At 48.5% G+C, this 20,592-nt stretch overlaps 2 protein-coding genes across 4 annotated transcripts; both read right to left on the bottom strand.

Annotated features, from left to right (window-relative positions):
* Window positions 1-558: 558 nt before the first annotated feature.
* LOC147169004 (uncharacterized) lies at window positions 559-9,983 on the bottom strand. 2 transcript variants are annotated; one of them, XM_086085797.1, is made up of 6 exons: window positions 9,790-9,983; window positions 8,007-8,254; window positions 5,737-5,824; window positions 2,691-2,892; window positions 1,294-1,456; window positions 559-1,139 (listed from the first exon to the last, which is right to left on the bottom strand). In XM_086085797.1, exons 2-6 carry the CDS (start codon window positions 8,229-8,231, stop codon window positions 1,023-1,025), a joined length of 795 nt encoding a protein of 264 aa, XP_085941923.1. In that variant the 5' UTR covers window positions 8,232-8,254; window positions 9,790-9,983; the 3' UTR covers window positions 559-1,022. The 2 variants fall into 2 exon arrangements, with proteins under 2 accessions (XP_085941923.1, XP_085941924.1); XM_086085798.1 differs by having other exon boundaries at window positions 5,767-5,824; window positions 9,790-9,979.
* Window positions 9,984-10,825: 842 nt separating this feature from the next.
* Window positions 10,826-20,570, bottom strand: mkrn2 (makorin, ring finger protein, 2). Of its 2 annotated transcripts, XM_086085382.1 has the most exons (11): window positions 20,424-20,570; window positions 18,666-18,794; window positions 18,314-18,432; window positions 17,164-17,289; window positions 16,916-17,091; window positions 16,774-16,839; window positions 15,641-15,789; window positions 14,608-14,718; window positions 14,388-14,532; window positions 11,847-14,305; window positions 10,831-11,774 (listed from the first exon to the last, which is right to left on the bottom strand). In XM_086085382.1, the coding sequence occupies exons 1-10, from the start codon at window positions 20,447-20,449 to the stop codon at window positions 14,120-14,122; spliced, it is 1,233 nt and encodes a 410-aa protein (XP_085941508.1). In that variant the 5' UTR covers window positions 20,450-20,570; the 3' UTR covers window positions 10,831-11,774; window positions 11,847-14,119. The 2 variants fall into 2 exon arrangements, with proteins under 2 accessions (XP_085941509.1, XP_085941508.1); XM_086085383.1 differs by lacking the exon at window positions 18,666-18,794 and having other exon boundaries at window positions 10,826-11,774; window positions 20,424-20,546.
* Window positions 20,571-20,592: the final 22 nt, after the last annotated feature.

Below are 20,592 nucleotides of genomic sequence, written 5' to 3'. Positions count from 1 at the left end.
TATTTGATCAGTACTTCCGGTTACATTCTCATCACTACTTGACCATCAGAGGGACTAGAAGGTGTATCAGTGACACCTAGCGGCGGTGATTGGAATCAGGGTTAGCGAAAATATTTTCATGTTACATTAAAATTGACGCGAAGTTTTGAACTGAAACCGTCACCATTTAAAATATGGTGTTTCAAATGTTTTTAAATATGTTCTGAATAAGGATGATATTTTATTGAAATATAATTGAAATGTTTTAGGTGTTTAAAATATTGCATAGTTGTACTGCAAATGCTTTGGAGGGGGGGGGGGGGGGGGGGGGCAGAGAGAGAGAGAGAGACAAGCCCACAAGTCACAAGTTGGTATCTGTTAATTTAATATTTTTTATTTTTCAAAAATGTATAATGTTGGCCAGTCAACACGTGCGTGCGTGTTTTTTTTAAACAAAATATTGACCAATTTTAAAGTGTTTGCTCTCTTTGATGATGTAAATGTTAATGGCTGAAATGTGTATATATTGTAAATATATAGAGAATGTTTTGAATATAAAAATGAAACTTGACAATGGTGTGATTGGTCTTAAATGATCAGACATTTATTCCTTACAAATTCTCAGACTGTATCAACACAATTGGGATTCCAATCAAGCGTGTAACGACAAAGTCGTGATTCAAATCTGAAAGTTTGTTGATGCTGTTTTTCAAGAAACAAAAATCTCTCCTAAGACTCCGAACCGTCGACTGCGCGAAGGCGCCAAACGTCGACTGGCGACCGATCCATCGGCGGCCAATGAGGCCTGCCGCTGACGGGCGACCGTTGTTTGTCACGTATGGCGACCAATCCGGGGCCAGCTGAGCCTAACGCACGAATGTCTTGTCACGCTGCAAGTCCTCCAGCGGGACCCCTCCCCACGTTGTCGCTTGACCGCGTGTGCGTCCACGGGTCCGACCGACACACTCGACTTGCTTGGACGTGTCCTTCAGCATGCGGGAAGGCCGAGGCGACGCGAGCGTCTCGTTTGGGACCTGACGTGATCAGACTTGCTTCTCCTCTTTGCCGGCGCACGACGTCCTCCTCAGGTTCTCTTTGACTTTGACAAACTCGGGCGCCGTCAGCTCGTCGCGCTCGTCCTTTTGCTGCTCCTGCTCCATCTGCAAGCACGCAAAACAACAACGTCGAGCCGTTGAACGCCGGCACGAGGCCCCGGGGCGCGGCCCAGACCGGACGTCCGTCCCCTCTCGGCCGGAGGGGAGCGGGAAGTCTGAATGGGGCCAGCAGGAAGCGTGTGCGTGTTTTCTGAGGTACCTCTTCCAGCGCTTGGTGCCTCTTCCTGAGTTCGGCTTCCAGCGGCGAAATCTTCCGGCGCGCTTCCTCTTCTTGTTTTCTTTGCCTCATCAGCTGATCGCGCCGACGACTCTCCAGAACGCGCTCAAGTTCTGGCTTGTTGCGCTCCACGCCGCCGCCGCTTCTGCGCGCGCACACATCATCATCGTCGTCGTCATCGTCATCATCATCATCATCTTCATCACACACGCGTTAGGCTTAGGTGTGTTTTAACCCTTTATAGTGTGCACGAGCCCAGTTGATTGAACCAGGTGCGCTGATTAGGAGTGCGAAGTTATGTCAAATAAGTCAAGCAAATCTTTTATGTCTGCGGGAGCGCGTTGGCATCACCGTCGTCTTAAAAGATGAAATGTGGATCTTGTTGGAAAGAAAATTAAGGCGACAAGACACACAAGCAGCTTAATGTCCGCCCTGAGACTGGAAGGTTGTGGGTTCAATCCCCGGCCAGGTCGTACCAAAGACTATAAAAATGAGCTCCGGGTGGCGCAGCGGTACAGCCACTTGCCTACGATGCAGGTTGGCGTGGGTTCGCTTCCCTGCCGAGACCGAGTTTGTGTGAGTGCAAAAAATTGAATAAAGACTGTAAAAATGGGAGCCATTTTGCCTCCCTGCTTGACACTCGGTGTTACGGGTTGGAATTGGGGGGTTCGACCACTAAATGATCCCCGAGTGAACGCGAGCCCCTGCTGCTGCTCACCGCTCCCTCGAGGATGGCTCAAATTCGAAGAACGAATTTCGCCCCACTTCGGTGGGCGTGACAATCCGAGGTATAAAGCAAAGAAAGCAAACGCTGCTGCGGTTCCTCCAGCAGAGGGCAGCATCCGAAAGCCATCTCAAACCTGCTGATCTCATCCTTGGATGGTCTCAAACAAATTGAAATTGCGTGCGAAGGCTGAAATGCTGAATGACAAACAAGGAATGATCTGGAAAAACTGAATGTTGTGAAATGATACTGAATGGGTTTTTTTTCAATATGAATGAAAGATTTAGAATTTGGAATAGGCACGATGTGAATCTGTTGAGTTAAAAGTATCATTGGGAATGAGTAGAGAATTTTAGGTGATTATTTTAATGACAAAAATTTCAAAGGTGAATTGAACGAGCCGAATGATGTGAATTTGCAAAGCACCGTTGGGCACTTTTGGGATGAAAAATGTTGAATTTGGGGAAAACGGAATTTTTGAAAGGAGAAAAAAAAACACCATCTCTTGTGGCGTGCATCAATAGGTTGACATTGGAATAATGTCAATCGGATCAATTCAAAAAGTGGGAGGAGCAAAGTGATGCGCACAAATATGAGCAGCCGAACAACCAGTGCGGACGGACGGACGGACGCAGGGACGGATTTCTTGGCTTACCGTTTACAGCTGCTCATCAGTTCTCTGTGGAGCTCTTGGTGACTGCGGGAACCTTTGACGGGATTGAGGAGCTTCCTGGGCTTGATGAGGTCATCGCGGTGGTCGGCGAGCTCCGTCGAGTAGTCGGGCGGCGGCGGCGCGTAGCAGAAAACGGCGGGCGCCGTTCTTCTCTGGCGAGGCTGCAGGTCGCCGTACGCCGAAGCTGCAACACAAACCACATTGATGTTCCATACCATTTTTTTGGAGGCCGAGACCGATATTGAAATCTTCAGTACTCACCGATGCCCATACCCAGTTACGATACCATTATTACTCATGATACATAAAACTTCCACACACAAAAACCAATGAGAGATTTAAAAAAAAAATAATAATAACTATATCCCAATTATAGCAAATTTCCTTAAAATTGCTTGAAATGACTGTAATGGCAGTATTATTTTTTCAATTTGCTCATTAGTCATTTTGCATAGTTCATACAAAATGAATTTCAAAAAATAGATCAATAAAATGAAGCAAATGGTTGTGTTTGCTCAGCTTCTTTTTAAGGAATAGTCAAGTGCAAAGAATAAATCAAATTCAATACGGAAGTGTTTCAGGTCATTTGGTAATATGCTCAAACTGTTTAGGGTGTGATGTTTAATCATATCTTGTTTTGAAATGTCTGCTTTTAATTTGGAAGGCTGCTCCGTATTTGCGTTTCCTGTTTGCAATTCATCTCTCATGCAGTAAAGTCGTCATATCATACACAAAAGATCCGTCTGCACTTGAGAGCAAATTCAATTGTTGAGTACAACTGAAGACTTGTGTGCTCTCTGACCGGACCGGACCGGACCGGACCGGACCGGCCACCTGGTGGCGCTCAATAAATACAAAATAACCATTTCAGCCTTGAGGGCCTGATCCAAAAAACCGCCACAAGAGCCGATACCAGTATAAGGCAAGTGCGCATTACGTTTGCGCATGCGTGTAAAAAAAAAGAAAAAGAAAAAGCGAGGTCGTCAGCGGGGGCGGGGCGTCATCGGCGTCCATCACGTCACTCGCCATTTGCTGCCCCGCCCTCGCTCGCAAGTTCTTCTTCCGTTTTCCTCTCAAGGCGCCGACAGTTTTGCTTTCCGGAATCAAGTTTGCGCTTAAGACGCTAAGCGGGTGCGCGGAACGGTCCATTGCATGAGAAGGAAAGAAGGAAGGAAGGAAAGGAGGGAGGGAGGGTCGAGAGGCAGGCCCCGCCTCTTAGCTTTTTGCTGATGCGCCTGCAGGGGGCGCACAGAGCAGCAGCTGACTGTTGTGGAGACAAACGAGATTAGAGGTCATGCGAGCCCGTCTTCAGTCGTCTCCGGACGCCACACCGGATCCTGTTTCCACACACACGTCTTTGTTTTATGAAAGCAGACACCGCCTGCTTCCGTATTCAGCATTCCTAAAAATGGCAGCTTGAGAGAAACATGAGCGGATGTGCGTGCGTGCAGATTTGAAGGCGTCAACTGCTCCTTTTTTCTTCACACTCATGCACATTCCTCCTCTTCTTCTTCTGTACCTAATTCAAATGTATCAATCAATCAGTCGCATCGACGACCCTGCTACACACACACATTGCTGGATGTGCTAAGAAAGTGAACACCAAGTCAGGATGCGGGTCAAATCCTTGTCTCGTTCTCAGGCAGAAGCTGTCGGGTCTCCTTGCGGCCTGCGTGTGCGCGCGCGTGCAGGATTGGAGGGTTCGAGTGCACGCAACCATCACAATCAGTGACGCGCATATAAGCTGGTCCCCAACGCCGCCTCGTCGCCGCCTCGTCGCCGCCTCGTCACACTCCACCGAGAGTTGGTGCATCTGCCGAGGTCAGGGGTCGGCAAGTTGGGTCCAGGAGAGCCGCAGTTGAGCATGTTTTCGGTATTAGCTGACCAGCAACTTTCTCCTTGGACCGCTGCCTTCACCATCGCCTTCAGTTTCATCAATCTTCATCACCACCTACTTGTCTCTTTTCTCCGCCCTGACAGAAGCAAGACCTGATTGGAGCAAGTAGAAGCCCCCATTAAAAGCCCCCCCCCCCCCAATTATTTTGCCAACCTCCAAAAACACCACAAAAGGACATTAAAAAAAATAATAAAGTTTTTCTTCTTCTGTGGTATCAGCGATGGGCAAAATAGCTTATTGGAACATTAGCGCCACCCACTGATATTGTCCATCCACTGCGAGAATAGCAATGAGAATTGATGGGAAAAGTGTGCTGGCGCCATCTAGTGGGCGGGCTCGAATCTTGCTGGTATCTCAAGGCAAAAGAAATGGTCATCGGATGGAAAAACTTGAATCAAAATAATATTAATGATTATTTTTTAAAGTGAATGAACGGACTTATTCAAGCGTTTCACTATTATTACTTTTGTTGTGATTTTTTGTTTTTTTTGTTTCTGCTGTCCGTGCTCATGCTTGATTTCGTTTGTCGTCTTACCACAATGAAGCAATCCCACTCTGGAGGAAATCGCGTCATCCGTCCATCCGTCCGTCTTGTCGCACGTGCATCCGTCCATGTCCTCTTGAGCGTGTGTCCGTTTCCCTTCCCGGTGAGGCGGACGGGCGAGTGAGAAGTGCCGGTCGGACGGTCGCGTCACATGATCCCATAAGCCCTTCCCTCCTTCCTTCCTCCCTCCCTTCCTCCCTTCCTTCCTTCCTCCCTCCCTCCCTCCCTTCCTTCCTTCCTTCCTTCCTTCCTTCCTTCCTTCCTCCCTTCCTTCCTTCCTTTCACGTTGCCTTCAAGAGCGCCGTTGTGATGCTCTCAAGTGGGCGTGGCTGCTTCTGGAGTCAGCCGAGTGTCATGTGACATCATCATGCCGCCAGAGGCTAATGCTACCCACGCTGCTAAAAACAACAAAAGCCAGCATGCTTTTGTTGCTTTTGTTGCCGGTTCCCAACTCCTGGCGGGACGTCAGAGCGACTTGTCCAGTCACACACATTTGAGCTCTTTGAGATCCGTCTACTTCCTGTCTCGTGGGTGCGGCAAATTCACACTTTGGATCACAAATATATATGTAGGGCTAACACACACACCCGGGGAGGGGCGTGTCCGCATTGGCTGACCTGCGCGTGTCCCGCTTGCGTTGGCATCTCCCGGCTGCTGAGCGATGTCGTACGCCCTCTGGAGGATAAACACAAAACAGCACCGTCCTGTTAGCACGGGCCCAGGACGGCAGGAAGATTTCGGGATTTCAACCTGCAACCTCTCAAAAATTCAGCGGACGTCTGTCAATTGTTTTGCATTCTGATCATCTTTCATTCTTGTCTTCCTCTTGCGGGCTGACTGCATGGCGGGAATTCTTCTGTCGCACGCTCGCACGCACGCACGCACGCACGCACGCACGCACGCACGCACGCACGCACGCACGCACGCACGCACGCACACACACACACAGTGGCTTTGGGGTTTGTTTTTGTGGGATGCGTGTGTATGTGAATGGTTTTGTTGTTGGTTGCTAGGAGACGCTTCATCAGGCAAACACAAAGCGGCAACAACAAGGCCCCCACTGTCTGACTGAGCCCCGATGCCGGCCGGACCCCGGGCCGACCTCATCAGAACAGAGAAGCAGCTCTTACTTCAAGAGGAAGTCAGCCCCAAATGAAATGAAATGGAGGGTCTCCAATCAGATGTCCCCACTCGGAATGTAAACCCAACATGCCTGTGTGTGTGTGTTTGTATTTTTAGCTGGAGGATTTTCTGTGAGGAACTTAATTAGTCTTTAATCTGCTTTGTTTGTCACTCAAGCTGCTTCTTCCTCTCGCTCTGTCCGCGCGTGTGCGCGTGCGCGTGTGTGTGCGCGCTCGTGCTTATGTAACGACACTTTGACTGATACACAAATTATGCATTAACATTAGCACTGTTTTGCTAAACAAATTATTGTAAAGCTAAAACAACTAGCATTAGCATTGCATTTTCAGCGTCTGCATCACGTGGGTTTAGCCCCGCCCCTTTGGAGGCCAGCAGCCAGGTCCCTTGACAGGCTGGGCGGGTCCCCGCAAGCCTCGGAAGCGCCGTGTGGCCGTCACGTTATTTGAACGCAGTGTTTGTCGCTCACTCGTGAATCTTCAGCAACAGCCAATCGGCAGCCAGGGTTCGAGGGTGGTGGCTGAACGTACTGCCATGCTATTGGTCCTTACTCACCAACGAGTCGGCGTCCAAAAAGAGCGGAGCGATGTCGGCTACCAAAGTGTGCTCGTAGCACAGGCTAATAAATGACTGGACTGGAGAACTAAAGTCAATGGCGGCCATCTTACGTTGCCACTCACTAAGGCTAAATCAATGGTGCGAGTGTGCGTGCGTGCGAACAACTGGACTGTGTGCCAGTGATCATGACAACCGACCGACGCACGTGGTAGGCCACGCCCGCCCCAAAAGTCAAACAACATCCCGCTACTAACTCAAAGTTCATCAAACATTCCACTACAAAACAAAATCAGCGGGGAAGACAAACGGCCACATCAACATCCAGACAAACGTCCGCTCCAAAACATTCAGCGGGGCACATGCCACGGACTTCCGACGTTTACACATCAGCGCCGCGTTCCAACACTCGCACCCCCACCCATCGACGGGAGGGCGTCCCGGCTATTTGAAATGCTTCGGAGACAGACACACTGGCAGCCTCGCACCCGGCGACGGGAAGGCGCAACCGTGGGGCACGAAGGCGCCATTACTGGGACGCGGCCCACACGTCGTTGCCAACCGGAAACGGAAACAGGAAGTTGATGGGTGGAAACCCGGAAGCCCGAAGTCCCGCCTCCTCCGTGGCATATCGTCGTCCATTGTGCAGAATGTTAGCGTGACTTCAACTGGTTTGTTTTCATTTTCCACGACAGACATTTGTAACCAAGCCTGGAAGTGCAAAATGCTTTCAATGTCTTGATAAAGTTGTTTGAACGTTTTGTATTGATAAAAGCCGAATGCTCAAAATGTAGCATTTTTTCAAATCAACACGTTAGAATGTACTGCAAAGTCATTTGAACGTCGTCGCCTGCTCAAAATTGGCAGATTCTTAAATTGAAAGATTAAAAGAAAATACAAAAAATAAAATAAAAAATGTAAATTAAAGATGAAAGAAAACAAATTAAAATGGGCAAATTGTGCAATCCATTTTAATTGACGCCGACAAACATCACGCAAATATTAAAAATGAAGGCATGACGAATGTCAAGAGATAGCGGAAGAAACATCGATGATGTGATCGAAAGGAACGTTTCAAAGCGAGTGCCTTGTTGTTGTAGTTGTTGTGTGAGCGCTACGCTAATGCTAAAGCTAAGCGGAAGGCGGGGAAGACGCGACGGACCTTTTTCCCGTGAGACGCTCCCATGGTCCCGGCCGGCGGCGGGTTCCGTCCTCTCTCGCTCCCTCGCTCTCTCTGGCTCGCCCACTTTGTGCCAGCAGGAAGTTTTGCTCTTGCTCGCTCTTCCTCCTCCCGTCCTGGCGCGCGCGGGGCAACGTGCTGGACGCTGAGGAAGAGGCGGGTGAGGAGGAGGAAGAGGAGGAGGAAGAGGAGGCCACCTGTCCCCATCCTGACTTTCTGCTCCGAGTGTCCTGCGAAGGGATTAAAGTTAAGTGCTTTAAGTAATCTGATTACCTGCAATAGCGACGAGGTAATAGATTACATGATCCGCTGTAACAAAGTGTTGCGAGCCGGGCCGGGAGGACGCTTTCTCTCAAAATATCCCACAATGCATCTTGAAACGTAGCCAACAATGACGGTGACAAGAAAAGCAAGAAATCCCAGCATGCATTGCACCCATACAGGAAAAATGATGTTCCCCTTTGTGAGCATTATTTGATTTTGGGCAGGAGACAAAATGATGCGCCACGCCGGCGGCGGCGGCGGCGGCTTATGGCACGTGTGACGGGTGCGGCCACGTGGGCGCCATCGAGCGGCTTCGATTTTCAGCATAGTTTCTACGGGTGTGCTCCAAAAATCGATACGCCAATACATCGTTGCGAGCCTCATTACAATACACGTATCGATACGCGGCCGTCAGAATCGATATTGCTCGTCAACTTTAAATAGGCCGTTAAAGAAAGGTTGCTTGTGCAGGAACAGTAGCAGCAGTCTCTGAAGTTTCTCTCATGCACTAGCAGCAGGTGCGGGGGCGGGGGGGGGGGGGGGGGTGTCATGTGGGCAGGGGGCTTGCATTTGACTTAACAAGCCGTCTTTGAAGTCAATTGCCTTCAATTAGTCCACGTGTTGCATGCAGCTCAAAATGTGCTGATCAATCGATTCATTTGTTCATAAATTCACGTTTTGTTCATTTGTTTCTTGGCCCAGTTCACGTCTTGCTTGACTTTACAACGGCGACAACGGCGCGCGGGTAACTTGTGATGTTCAAGATTTGGAGGGAATGAGGTCAATCTGTGGTGATGAAAATCCAGTCCGGTGTCAACCGCTAACGCGCCGTACGCTAGCTGCCGAGCTCCTCTCCAATGCAACAGGTCATCAGTGGCCGGAAACGACGCTGACGTGTGAAACCCGGAAGTCGGTGGCATCTACCCCACACAGCGAATTACTGCCACTTGCCATTGCTTCACTTATTAGCGCTTCTTGTCCTTCATTGTTTGCTGGGGGAGGGAATCACATCTTGACAAATAGCAGTTTTACTTTGGTGCCGAGCAGAATAGAAAACGGAATCAAAGGAAAATGGAAAGAGAGACTTGACCGAATCGATGAGATTTTAAGCGTCGTCACAATTTTCCCAAATTTGCCAAACAGAGCGTGGAAGGGAAGGCGAGCGAAAAATTGGCGAATGACATCAAATCAAACAGAACAGTACAGACGGGCAATTTTCAATTCATCAAAGTCTCTAAAGGATGAATTAATGGTCCCCAAAAAATCGTATAATCATTTCACCATGGATTTGTTTGTTAATTAATCGTTGCACTTTCACCTCGAACCCAAGAATACGTTGAAAACCCTTCCAAATCTCATTTTCTTTACCTAGCTCAGTCTTCTAACTTGCTATTTTTTAGTAGGATAGCAAATAATTGGAATGGACTCTGTTTTTGCGGCAACGACTCCACTTTCACTTTCATTGACGTCGTTGCCTTTCGAACGTCACAGCTGCGCTTACCTGCCAACACCTTCGCAGTTTGACGGCTTGTTTTCAGCCTCCATAGTCAAACCAAACCTCTCCTTCTATCAAGCCGCAATAATCAAACTTGTGTTTTCTTTCAGTTCATCCACGTCGTCTTTGTTCTTTGCGAGCCGCAATTTTCCAAACATTTCATAAGTTGCTGCGTTATTCTGCATGCCTGCACCACACTGCCACCGTCAGGCCAAGGCGAGCACTGCAGGGGCAGCATGAGAGAGAGAGAGGGAGAGATACTCTTTTTAGAGTGATGTGAACCGCCATCCAACACTCTAAATAGAGTTGGGTCAAAAATAACCCAAGGGTGGGTCAAAAATGAAGCGATCCTCTACTTTGAGTCAAGAAATGTCTCTTTCATCGTAAAACAACTCATAAATATCGGTCAGTTCCTTTCCTCGGGTCCCAAAATGGCAGCATTTTATATAAAACAAGCCATAAAGTGGATCGGTCCATAATTGGGTTCCTTTTGACCCAACTGTTTTTAGAGTGAATAGTTTAATTAATGAACAAAGAATATATTGAGTTTGCTTATTTTGCTGCATGAAAAAAAAAAAAAAAAAAAGTCATTCTATCGTTAGATAATAGAAAAGTCATTTCTTTAGGTACATGTTAACGATGTCAATGATATCCATATGGCGACATTCGGCGAGTATTTGGCATGATTTTGCAATACGGTGCAGCCCTTCTCCAACACAGGAAATAAGCAACGGAGCGAAAGTCGTCATGTTGAAAGCAAGAGTTTATTTGAGGCCGGATGGACCGTTTGTCAGCTCCAAGGAGACGTTGTTACTTCTTGGGATTCTGCAGCTGCTGCAGCAGTTGCCTGAAAACACGCAAAGGCAAAAACGTCAAGCGGCCCGCGGGCAAGAATCCAGTCCGGCATCTCCGCAAGACAAACGTCAGGATCTCACTGCCTGAGGAGGAATTCCTGCTGCTCCTCACGTTGCTCCAGTCGCTCCTCCTCCGCCTCCATCAGCGCCTTCTGGCCGGCGAGGAGGCCGCGCTCGTCGTGGTCCGGCCCGTCGGCCAGTTCCCGCTCCTCCCCGATTTCCCCATCGGGGATTTCCCGTGAAAGAGGTTCGAGTTGGCTGGCGGCGGCGGCGGCGGCGAGCAGAAGCGCGCCGGCCGGAGGAGGGTACACCTTGATGGCTTCATTCACACTGCAGCAAAACATCATTTGAGAAACTCACAAAATAAGCAAAAGCGCAAAACAAACTGCTTGGATTGCATGAATAATATTAATAATAATATTAATAATAATAATAATATGGATTGAAGCAATTCAATATTTGGCCAGCGTTATCATCGTTTTGGAGTTTTCACTTAAGTTCGTTTGGAGTTTTTATTTGATTTAGGTCGTTTTAATGAGGTTTCAGTGTGCTTCTGTTAGTTTTTATTAGTTTTAGTTCATTTAAAAAAAAAAAGAAGCTTAGTTTTAGTTAGTTTCAGTATAAATTGTTTTGTTTTTTAAAGTGTATTTCTTGTGCGCAGTATTTCTTAAACAGCACGGGATGAAAATGAAAAAGTAGCACACCACATTTTCACTACAATTATAGTGAGTTTTAGAAATGTAATTTCAGTTAGTAAGTTTTAAAGCATTTTCGTTTTTATTTTATTTGGTTAACAAAATCGTTTTTGTTAACTAAAATAACCTTGGTGTCGACATGGAGCGCGTGTGTGCGTTTTTCTCCTCACCCGGCTTGTTGCACTGTTGTTGCAGGTAGCACTGCGGCATCGGAACATACTGAGAACACACGCGCGCGCGCGCACACACGCACACAAACACACACACGTCACATTGGAGGTTCTATAAACAAATATGAACTTTTTACTGCTGCAACCGAGTCAGTTTATGTTTTGAGGACGGACGGAGGCCGCGGTGGGAGAAGCCAAAGTATGGCGGCCGGCGCGTTGTTTGCGCGGAGGCTCACCTGTCGCGTGCAGCACAAGGAAGACGAGCATCACACCTGAAGGACACAAACACGCATGAGCACACGAGCGGCACGCACGCACGCACGCGGCGCTTTCTGGTTGCTCACCATGAGCGCGAGTGAAGGCCATGGTCGTCGTCGTGGGCGTCGTCGTGGTCGTGGGCGTCGTCATCAGCGTCAGCGTCTGCGGCGCCGCTCGTCCTCGTCCTTCTTTATATTGGCCTCCTCGCCTCCCTCAAGACATTTTCCATTTTCCTCACGCCAGCGTTAACCAAACAAGGTTTGCCTGCAGCCGCACGAGTCGACTCGCCTGACGGCTCCTTCGAGGGATTGCAAACGACAGCCGGCGGACGCCGCCAAAAACGTTTCGGAGCCAGTGGCCATTTTGACAAACTTTTGGACGGCCGTAAGATGCAATTGTCCCGGTTTGGTTTGCGGGGCCCCGGGCAGGCGGGCAGACGCCCGGCGGGCAGGCGGGGCGTGCGCCGGAAGGTTCCACGAGACGACGCTGCGGGTTGTTTGAGGGGAACAAATTGTTTGTCTTGAACCAACTCAACACTTCCTGCTTCAACAAAAACCTTTTCTTCTTTGCTTGCGTTCGTCTGCCGTTTGAAACGTCAGCGTGAACAAATTAAACGAACGAATGGGGGTCAACATTAGTTGGGTTTCCATCCACCCATTTTTATTCAAATTTGCCCAAAAAAATGCAAAAACAAAACTGAATGGAAACGCCAGGAATTCGGGAAAAAAAAAATTCACCCAAAAGTTTCGACGCTTGGTGGGGGTTGCATTTGAAGCGTATCGGAAAAAGGGAAATGTTCATTTGTTTGGCATTGGAAACAGCTTTTGCGAAGAACCACTGGCGAGACCGGATGCCCGTCGTCGCACGTCTGCAGTCCAAAAGCAATGTCGGACCATAAAGTCAATTAGGTTTGGGGGACGGAAGAGAAATCTTTTAAAGCGAATTCAACGAGCGAATATTCATGCAACTTTAGATGAAAAACAGCAAAGAAACACGTTCATCAAGTGGTTGATCAAGAATGACAAAAAAAACGACGTCATCGCTATAAAGAAAGTCGACATCTTTGTTTTAAAAATCTAACAAAAAGTTCCGAGATCTCCCAGGAGTAGCACGCATTTTAAAAATAAATAAATAAAAAAACATAAACAATTGTTTTCTACAGTAAATAAAGTATTCCACAATATCAAATTTTTACTTATCTTAGTTTTAATTTCAAACAAAACCAGAAGGTGTAGAGAGTTTCCAGGGTTAGCAGCTTCTCTGAAATTTTTTAAATAAAATTGTTTTTTTGTTTTTTTTATTAGTTCCCTGAAGTGAACACTTAATGATTCTTCAAAATGGCCGATATTCGTCAAAATGCTGAATATCGATCATCGGTCTACCCTAACTGGCGTGTGGTGACGGACGCGCGCGTCTCGCTTGCACTCGCAATTTCCAAACTTCAGCAAGCGTTTGGCGTGCTGGCCACTCGCGCTCATTTGCATATGAACACGCACGCGTCGCATGCGACACGCAGTTTGCTCAGCTCACATTTTTAGGGACGGGCGAGTACTGATACAAAGTATCGATATGGGTGCCGATACCTGCCTTACTTTATGGTATCGGTCCTCACGATGACATCGACAATCAGGAAGTAAAAATGACTCGTTTAGTTCAAGAGACTTGGAGTTAAAATGCTATATTGGCGCTTTTTCTTTTCAAATGAGCCGCCATCGTTTTTTGCGGAGATTTTATGTACCAATGGCATCGGTATCGGCAACTACCCCAGAATTGAGTACTTGTACTGGTATCAGTCTGAGAAAAAAAGTGCTATCGAACATCCCTACATGTTTCATTCATCCTTCAATTCTAAAAATTGAGAAAGAAAAGCGAGAGAGTAAGTAAAGACAAACAAAGAGGAAGAAAGAAAATAGGAAAAACAAAACGGAAGCAACCATGTGAAGGTGCGACAAAAAGAAAGAAAAACACAAAGAAAGAGAAAAATAAGCATAAGGAAGGAATGGGACAAGACGATGAGGCACAGTCAAGAATGGGGGGGGGGGGCATAAAAGTAAAAAAAGTACAAGAAAGAAAAACGTGAGCGAAGTTCTGAAAGGAAAAAAAAGATGTTTGCAAGTGAAGAGCGCGAGAATCTTGTGTTGTGACAACAACTCTTTCTTTTATTACGCTGGAGACAAACACCGAGAATAAAAGCCAGCACGCATCTTGCGAAAGCGGCTCAAACTTTTCTAGTGTCTATAAATAGATCAAATTCCGCCGCAGGCAGGAAGTGACACGCGCGCCAAGACGCCATCGCCACGCGCACGTGTGTGTGTGTGCGTTTAGCTGACAACGCCGCGTCTCCCATGGTGGCCGTCTTCTACTGCTGCTGCTGCTGGTCCGGGTCCGGGTCCGGGGCGGGCTCGGGCCCGTCGTGGCCCGGCGCCGACATCTGCATGAAGAGCTCCCTCAGCTCGGCCATGTCGTCATCCGGCGGCGGCGCTCGGCCGGCGGGGTTGTGCTCGCGCTCCTCGATGAAGTCCCACAAGCGCACGTTGTTCATGAACTGGCGGGAAAAGGCAAAACACACGCTTGAAGAGACGGCGGCGGCCATGACGGCGGCGGCCATGACGGCGGCGGGCGCTGACCCGGATGTTGCCCTCCGAGCTCAGCTGCTTGCGCGGCTTCTCCGCCTCGGCGCGGCTTCCGTCCGGGAAGGCGTGCAGGTACAGACACTTTCCTCCGAAGGGACACGATCCGCGACCCTGGTCGAAGTACTTGCACGCCTTCTTGCTGCGCACACAAACGGCAACGGGCGCTTGTAGCGAGCGCGTTTTGCCGGCAGGCGTCCGCCGTGCGTCCGCTCACCTGACTCCGGACTTGAAGAGCTCGATGAGGTTGTCCTTGTCGTCCTGCTCCTCCACCCAGTACATCGACGGGATGACGAACTCGGACACCACGCGGCACTCGGGACACGACCTGCCGGAAGACGCCGGCCGCGTGTCAGCGCACTTTTGGCTTTGGTTTGGACTGGCCAAAGTCCGTTTGTCGTCAGGGACGTCTTCAGGACATTTGGGAGCCGTTTGCGGCTTTCAACGAACCCTGACGAGAAAGCGGCGAACGTTGGCCGCCTCTTTCTACTTTTTGTTTCCTTTGGATCTGCCTTTTCAACTTCCCCTGCTGGACACTTGGAGAACTGCATGTTAAAGTTTCTCACAAATCTCTGTCCGTTCAATGTCAAGAACACCGAGTACGTTGCAGTGACGCAACCCGTCCAATCTTGGCAAGTCCGGTCTCAAGAACTTCCCGAGCGCGCATTTCTCGCTGGCGTATTTCCGTAATTCATGGCCGTTTTATCACGCGACTCGCTTTCAATCAATTTGGACTACGGTCATTTCCGGACGACGAGCCGCTACTTTTTCACTTGCATTCGACCCTGCGGCGAATACCAAAGGTGCGGCTTATCCATCAGATCACAAGGGGGCGCACTGTAAAGGAAGCGCACGAGCGTCAGGCAGCGCAAAACAAAGCAAGTCAGCCCAAATACGGAAGGCGAGACCGAGCGAGGGCGAGAGCGAGACAATTTGCGGGAGCAGTCGGGCGCGGCTCATATGTGGAACAAACTCCAGCATTCCCCAAATTTAGCTTATAGTCCGGAAATGACTATAAATGTGCACGGGTTGAAAACCTTGCGATTTGGTCATCAACGCGCCGTTCCAATCGGAAGTATGCAAAAGCCAAAACCACGAGGAATTTCCGGATGGCGTTCTTTTTAAAACAAGGATGCAACGCTTGTTGCTTGGTGAAGGCAAAGAAAAGACATGCGTGACATCACGGGACGAGCGGTCACGACACCCGTGGCGTGACGCGAGGTCGCGCGCGGCGTCCGGCCATGCCTCACTTGATGATCTTGTTGCTGAAGTTGCGCGTGCATCGCCACTGCCGGATGCACGCCAGGCAGAAGACGTGACAGCACGAGGACAAGATCCCAAAGCGGCGCTCCGACGGGATGGCCTTCTGCACCACCACCTCCATGCAGATGGAGCACGCCTCCGGACAAAACAAAAACAAAACATCATCATCATCATCATCATCATCATCATCGTCATCATCATCGTCATCATCGTTCGCTTAGAAGAAGGCGTGCTCGAAGAGGAAGCCATTTAGAGGAAAGCAACAATAAGCGCAAGCTGTCGAAAGGCACATTCGACAGAGTCGCTTATTATAGTTTGGAATTTTCATTTGAGTTCGCTTTTTTTCATTTAGTTAGATTGAATTCGATTTCAGGGTGGTTCTGAAAAAATGCTGAGTTTTAGTTGGTTTCGGTATTAGTCATCTCTTTTTTTTTGGTGCGTGTGGGAGGCAAATCCAGGGCCACAAAGTCAAAAGCCTGCCACAGTTTGGCTTTAGCCATTGATGCTAGCTAGCTAGCTCCCTAGCAGGTCAACGAGCACCATGGGAGCTAGCTAGCTAGCTAGCTAGCACCCGGGGTTAAAGTCAAACTGCGACATGGTTTTGACTTTCCGGGCCTGGATTGGCCACCTCTGCTTGTGAGCAATATTTATTAATGAAAAAAGTCACGCATTTCTTAGCAAGCGTTGGATTTCGTTGTCGATGTCATCTGAAGGTGCTTTTCTATTGGCTGCTGCTAAATGACGTCACTTTCAAACGTCCTTATTCCGGTGAAATAAAGCGACTTCAAGTCATCCCCAAAGGCTCGTGCATTAAATGAATGAGCAAAGACTAAAACAGAAGACATTATTGCAATCATTCGAGTTAGTTTCAGTTAGTCGTCGTTTTCATTTGATTTCATTAACAAAGCTGTAGTTTCCGTAAACTCAAATAACGCCGGTCGCGACTGCAACCGGTTCCAAAGCGCATTCGACCGACCACTCGCTTGTAAGCACTTTGGAGCGACCAATCGCTTGAAGCAGTTAAGTGCTCGGAAGTGCGCTCGGTCCAAATGTAATCATCAAGTGGATGAGACGAGTCGCGCGTTTGCGTGCGCAGAACGTGACGGCGCCGGCGCCATACCTTGTCCTGGCTGAGCTGCGCGGCGAAGGCTTTCTCCATGTCCCTCTCGAAGGCCAGCAGGCACATCTGCACGCAGAGCAACATCATGACATCACCGGCAGCGCAGCCATGAGGTCGCAGCGGCGCCGGGGGGTGGGGTCACCTTTTCGTGGGCGCGCCGCTGCTCGGCGTCGTGCGGGTGCAGCACGCGCAGCCGGCACACCTCGCACTGGTCGCCGTGCAGGTACGGGCAGCCGTCCTCGTAGAAGCAGCGGCCGGCGGCGGCGTACGGACACAGCTGGGAAAAGTCCTGGTAGGCTCCGCCCATCTGGGGAGGAGCTACGCTCGCCCCCGGCGACGACCACCCGTTAGTCGAGGCAATTTGAGGCGTCGCTGCGAGCGCCGTCCCACCTTGTTCTGGCGCCGAGGCTTCCAGGCCCGTCCTGATGGCGTCCACGTACGAGTGGGGAGACGCGGCGGGGACCTCGGTACTCGGGGCAACCGCCGGACCGCCGAACACGCCGTCAAGCTGCCCCACTGAGTCACACACGTGATTTCCTTTCAATGTGGTCGCGTGCGCGCGTCCTCGCCATATTGTTTTGAGTGTCGTCAGAGGCGGCCATCGTCATTGACCGGAATTGATGATTGATGGAAGTGCCCACCTTTTGGCGTGCGCTTCAGCGCTTTCAGCGAATGCTTGATCATGCGAAGCCTCACCAAAATACACGGATTGAGAAAGACCGTGCGTACTCACCGCCATCGCCAGAAGTAATCCTGCGTCACTCGGAGCTCAGGCCGTGCATTTTTTCGAGGCTTGGCGTGATCAAGCATTCCTTGAAAGTGCTGAAGCACGCGGCAAAAGGCGGGCACTTCCATCAATCATCAATTCCGGCCAATGACGATGCCCACATCTGTGTGTCGTCGTTAGGCACGGACCGATGACCGCTTCGCCGCCGTTTGAAAAAGTCACGGGTGCAAAAAGCACCGCTAACGACGAGCTGAGAGCCCGTCAAAGCAGAGCCCGTCAAAGCAGGGCACGATTTGATTGGCTGCTTGCCCAGTGGAGACAAGCAGCAGCCTCATTCAAGTTCATTAGGGCTTGTCACTTTCCTTGGTGGGTGGAGAGGGGCGAGCAGTTACGCACGGAGGAGGACCGAGGGATCAAGACCAAAGCGACATTGCCAATGCGGACACCTTTTGCTCTGTTGTTGCCTAAAGTGCATTGTCATGAAATAAATAAATACATTCATTCATTCATTCATTCATTAATAAAGACAACCGGAGTAAACCACAGGCTAAAAATAGCTCACCAGTGTCGGGACACTGTGACTTACTAGGAAGCATTTAAACAGAAGAAGACGGTGATTTATAAAAAAAAATTAAAAAAACTTAACATAGTACACGACGTTTCTTAATGTAGCAAATATTTTCCAATTGACTTTTTTTTTATTTATTGTTATTTGTCCAAATATTTCCCATTTGAATGTCGCCAGATTTTTGCTCACGGCAGAATGGAATTATCGGCCCATGCCTAGACATGTGTGTGCGTGTCCCTATTGACCTTGGCCGTCTCTCATTGGCTTCCTGGTGTCAGGTCTGACTGAAGCTCCTCCTTCGGGACCCGCCCTGTTCTCAGACGCTCCGCCCCCTCCTCTGTAGGATGGTTTGATGTGGTCGTATCTGCAAATGTGGACGGTCAAGTTCAAAGGCGGCGCGCGAACAAACAAGTCTTGGTTTTGCCAGATGCGACTTGAGCCATGTTTTTTCCCGTGGCGACACGAGCGACCATTGACATGCACTCGCGGCGTGTGCTGCCTTCGCAGCTTGCGCGGCCAGCGAACGCCGTTGCTGTGTTTTGATGCGCGGCCACGAGAGGCCGGCCATCGCAATGTGAAAACATGTTTTACGCTGACCTGCATCGCTCCCCGTAGGCGCACACTCCTCTCTGGTAGAACTTGCAGATGGTGGAAGGCTTGCTGCTGGACGGGTCGTGCGAGAACATGCAGCGGCTGCCCTCGCGGCACACGCCGTGCAGGAAGTACCTGCGGGGGGCGCCAAGGCAACAGCAAATCTTACATTGCCCTCAAATTGCATTCCGCCACGCCCAAACTTTTGACAGCAAGAAGCATTCCAGACTTTTATTTTCTTCTCTCTCTCTCTCTCTCTCTCTCTCTTTTATTGGCGACTTTTCAATTGGCTCCCCAACTTCGAAAAAGGTTATGCTGCAACATGATTGTGTTTTTGTATATGGTATTTTCCTTGGCTGATATGGTATAACTAAAAATATGTTATCTTTTGCTTCCTTGAAATTGAGAACATGTGCTCGATTAGGGCATTTAAAAGCATTAAGCTTCAGCCCTAATCCTTTCGGCCAGCGACATACAGTAAAAGTCTTTATATATATATATATATATATATAGTAATGCAAGTGTTTATGTAATTGTATATACGTTTGTTGATGTTATTTTGGTGTGTGTGTGTTTATGTACTTGCATGATTTTGTGGTGATGTTGGTGCTGTCTGAATACATTCCAATTCAATTCAAAATGCTTGTGAATTTATATAACTGAGTGCAAAGCGCCATTTTTTTTCAAAGTCTTTCGTTAGTCAGAGTACTTGATTGAAATAATTGATTGTCCGAATTTGTTATTAAAAAGGCACAGCTGATGAATTTACATCAGTGAATGTGATATTTTGACATGAATAGTAATAGATGTCATAATAAATATAAATAATTAGAATTATTTTCTAATAACAATAAATTACCAAACGATCATGATCTCATCCTTTTTAATGTTTTGAACAAAATCACACAATTTCTGCCAAAACAAACTCAGACGGACAGTACCAAAAGGAATGAACAACAGTTTCAGGACACTTGTCACAAAAGCTACAGTTCACATCAATTTCTTTTCTTTTCTTTTTTCTTTTAAATGTCTTGCGTATCCAACTTCTAGCTGGATAAAATTTAAGGATCCATTTAAAAGGTATTTCTCATAATCAGATATTAATTTGGTAATAGCTGGACCATGGTATGCACGAACATGAATTCCTATGTAGAATAACGTAAAGTAATGAAGTTGTACTGTAATATGGTTCTCTTATATTGTTATTTACAGGACGACTACATAAACACGCGTTCCCTGCAGTTGTACGTATTGGAGCGAGACCTACCAGCCCATTTTTGTCTTTTGAGAAGAATACTGTACAAGTACGCACACCTTAGCAGAACCTCCACAAGTCACACGGATAAGAAACTTTAAACAACAAATTGATCATTCTACCCACACGATACAAACAAGTACAGCATCGTTTGAATGATCTCGGTGGTTTGGAGTGACGCTGGCGCATGTTAGTGACGTCACTCCACGATTTGGAAATTGGAATGGTTATATTAGATTTGTTCTGTCTTTTTTATAATACGCCGATATTCTAATGAGCGGTGATCTAACGCAGGACGCCGATTGATTGAACGCGGTGTAAGATACGTCTCGTTCGAGAAGATAACAGCTAAAAACATTAGCAGGAGAACACACGCTCACAAAACACACACGCAGACAGACGTGCAGTAAGCGGACGGACAAGCGAGCGACAAACAGACGGACAAGCGAGCGACAAACAGACGGACAAGCGAGCGACAAACAGACGGACAGTTGCTCGCTCGGACTTACCGGCAGGTGACCTGTTTGGTGCTCATCTTCCCCACGGAGCCTCCAAATGTTTGCTAAGGCTAGCTCCGTTACGCTAGCTAGCTAGCTAGCTAACGTCCACTTGTGTGCCCGTTTGACTGACAGCCGCGTCTGCACAAACGCGTCCGGGTAGCAAGCAACAACGTTCCTA

This window comes from Leptonotus elevatus, chromosome 9, assembly GCF_054856555.1.
Source record: "Leptonotus elevatus isolate MCC_2025b chromosome 9, RoL_Lele_1.0, whole genome shotgun sequence".
NCBI lineage: Eukaryota > Metazoa > Chordata > Actinopteri > Syngnathiformes > Syngnathidae > Leptonotus > Leptonotus elevatus.
The sequence above is the reverse complement of the archived record's forward strand: the minus strand, read 5'-3'. Positions and strand labels throughout refer to the sequence as shown.

Bases quoted from the DNA above. Each gene is read 5' to 3' on its own strand.
- mkrn2 (XM_086085382.1), bottom strand. From the start codon at position 20,449: ATGAGCACCAAACAGGTCACCTGCCG. The intron at 18,433-18,665 runs GTCAGCGTAAAA...CCACATTTGCAG, and splicing joins GCCTACGGGGAGCGATGCAG to ATACGACCACATCAAACCAT. The intron at 14,533-14,607 runs GTGAGCGGACGC...TTGTGTGCGCAG, and splicing joins CTCTTCAAGTCCGGAGTCAG to CAAGAAGGCGTGCAAGTACT.
- LOC147169004 (XM_086085797.1), bottom strand. From the start codon at position 8,231: ATGGGGACAGGTGGCCTCCTCTTCCTCCTCCTCTTCCTCCTCCTCACC. The intron at 5,825-8,006 runs GTCCGTCGCGTC...TTTATCCTCCAG, and splicing joins GAGCGTCTCACGGGAAAAAG to AGGGCGTACGACATCGCTCA. The intron at 1,457-2,690 runs GTAAGCCAAGAA...GTGCGCGCGCAG, and splicing joins CTGATGAGCAGCTGTAAACG to AAGCGGCGGCGGCGTGGAGC.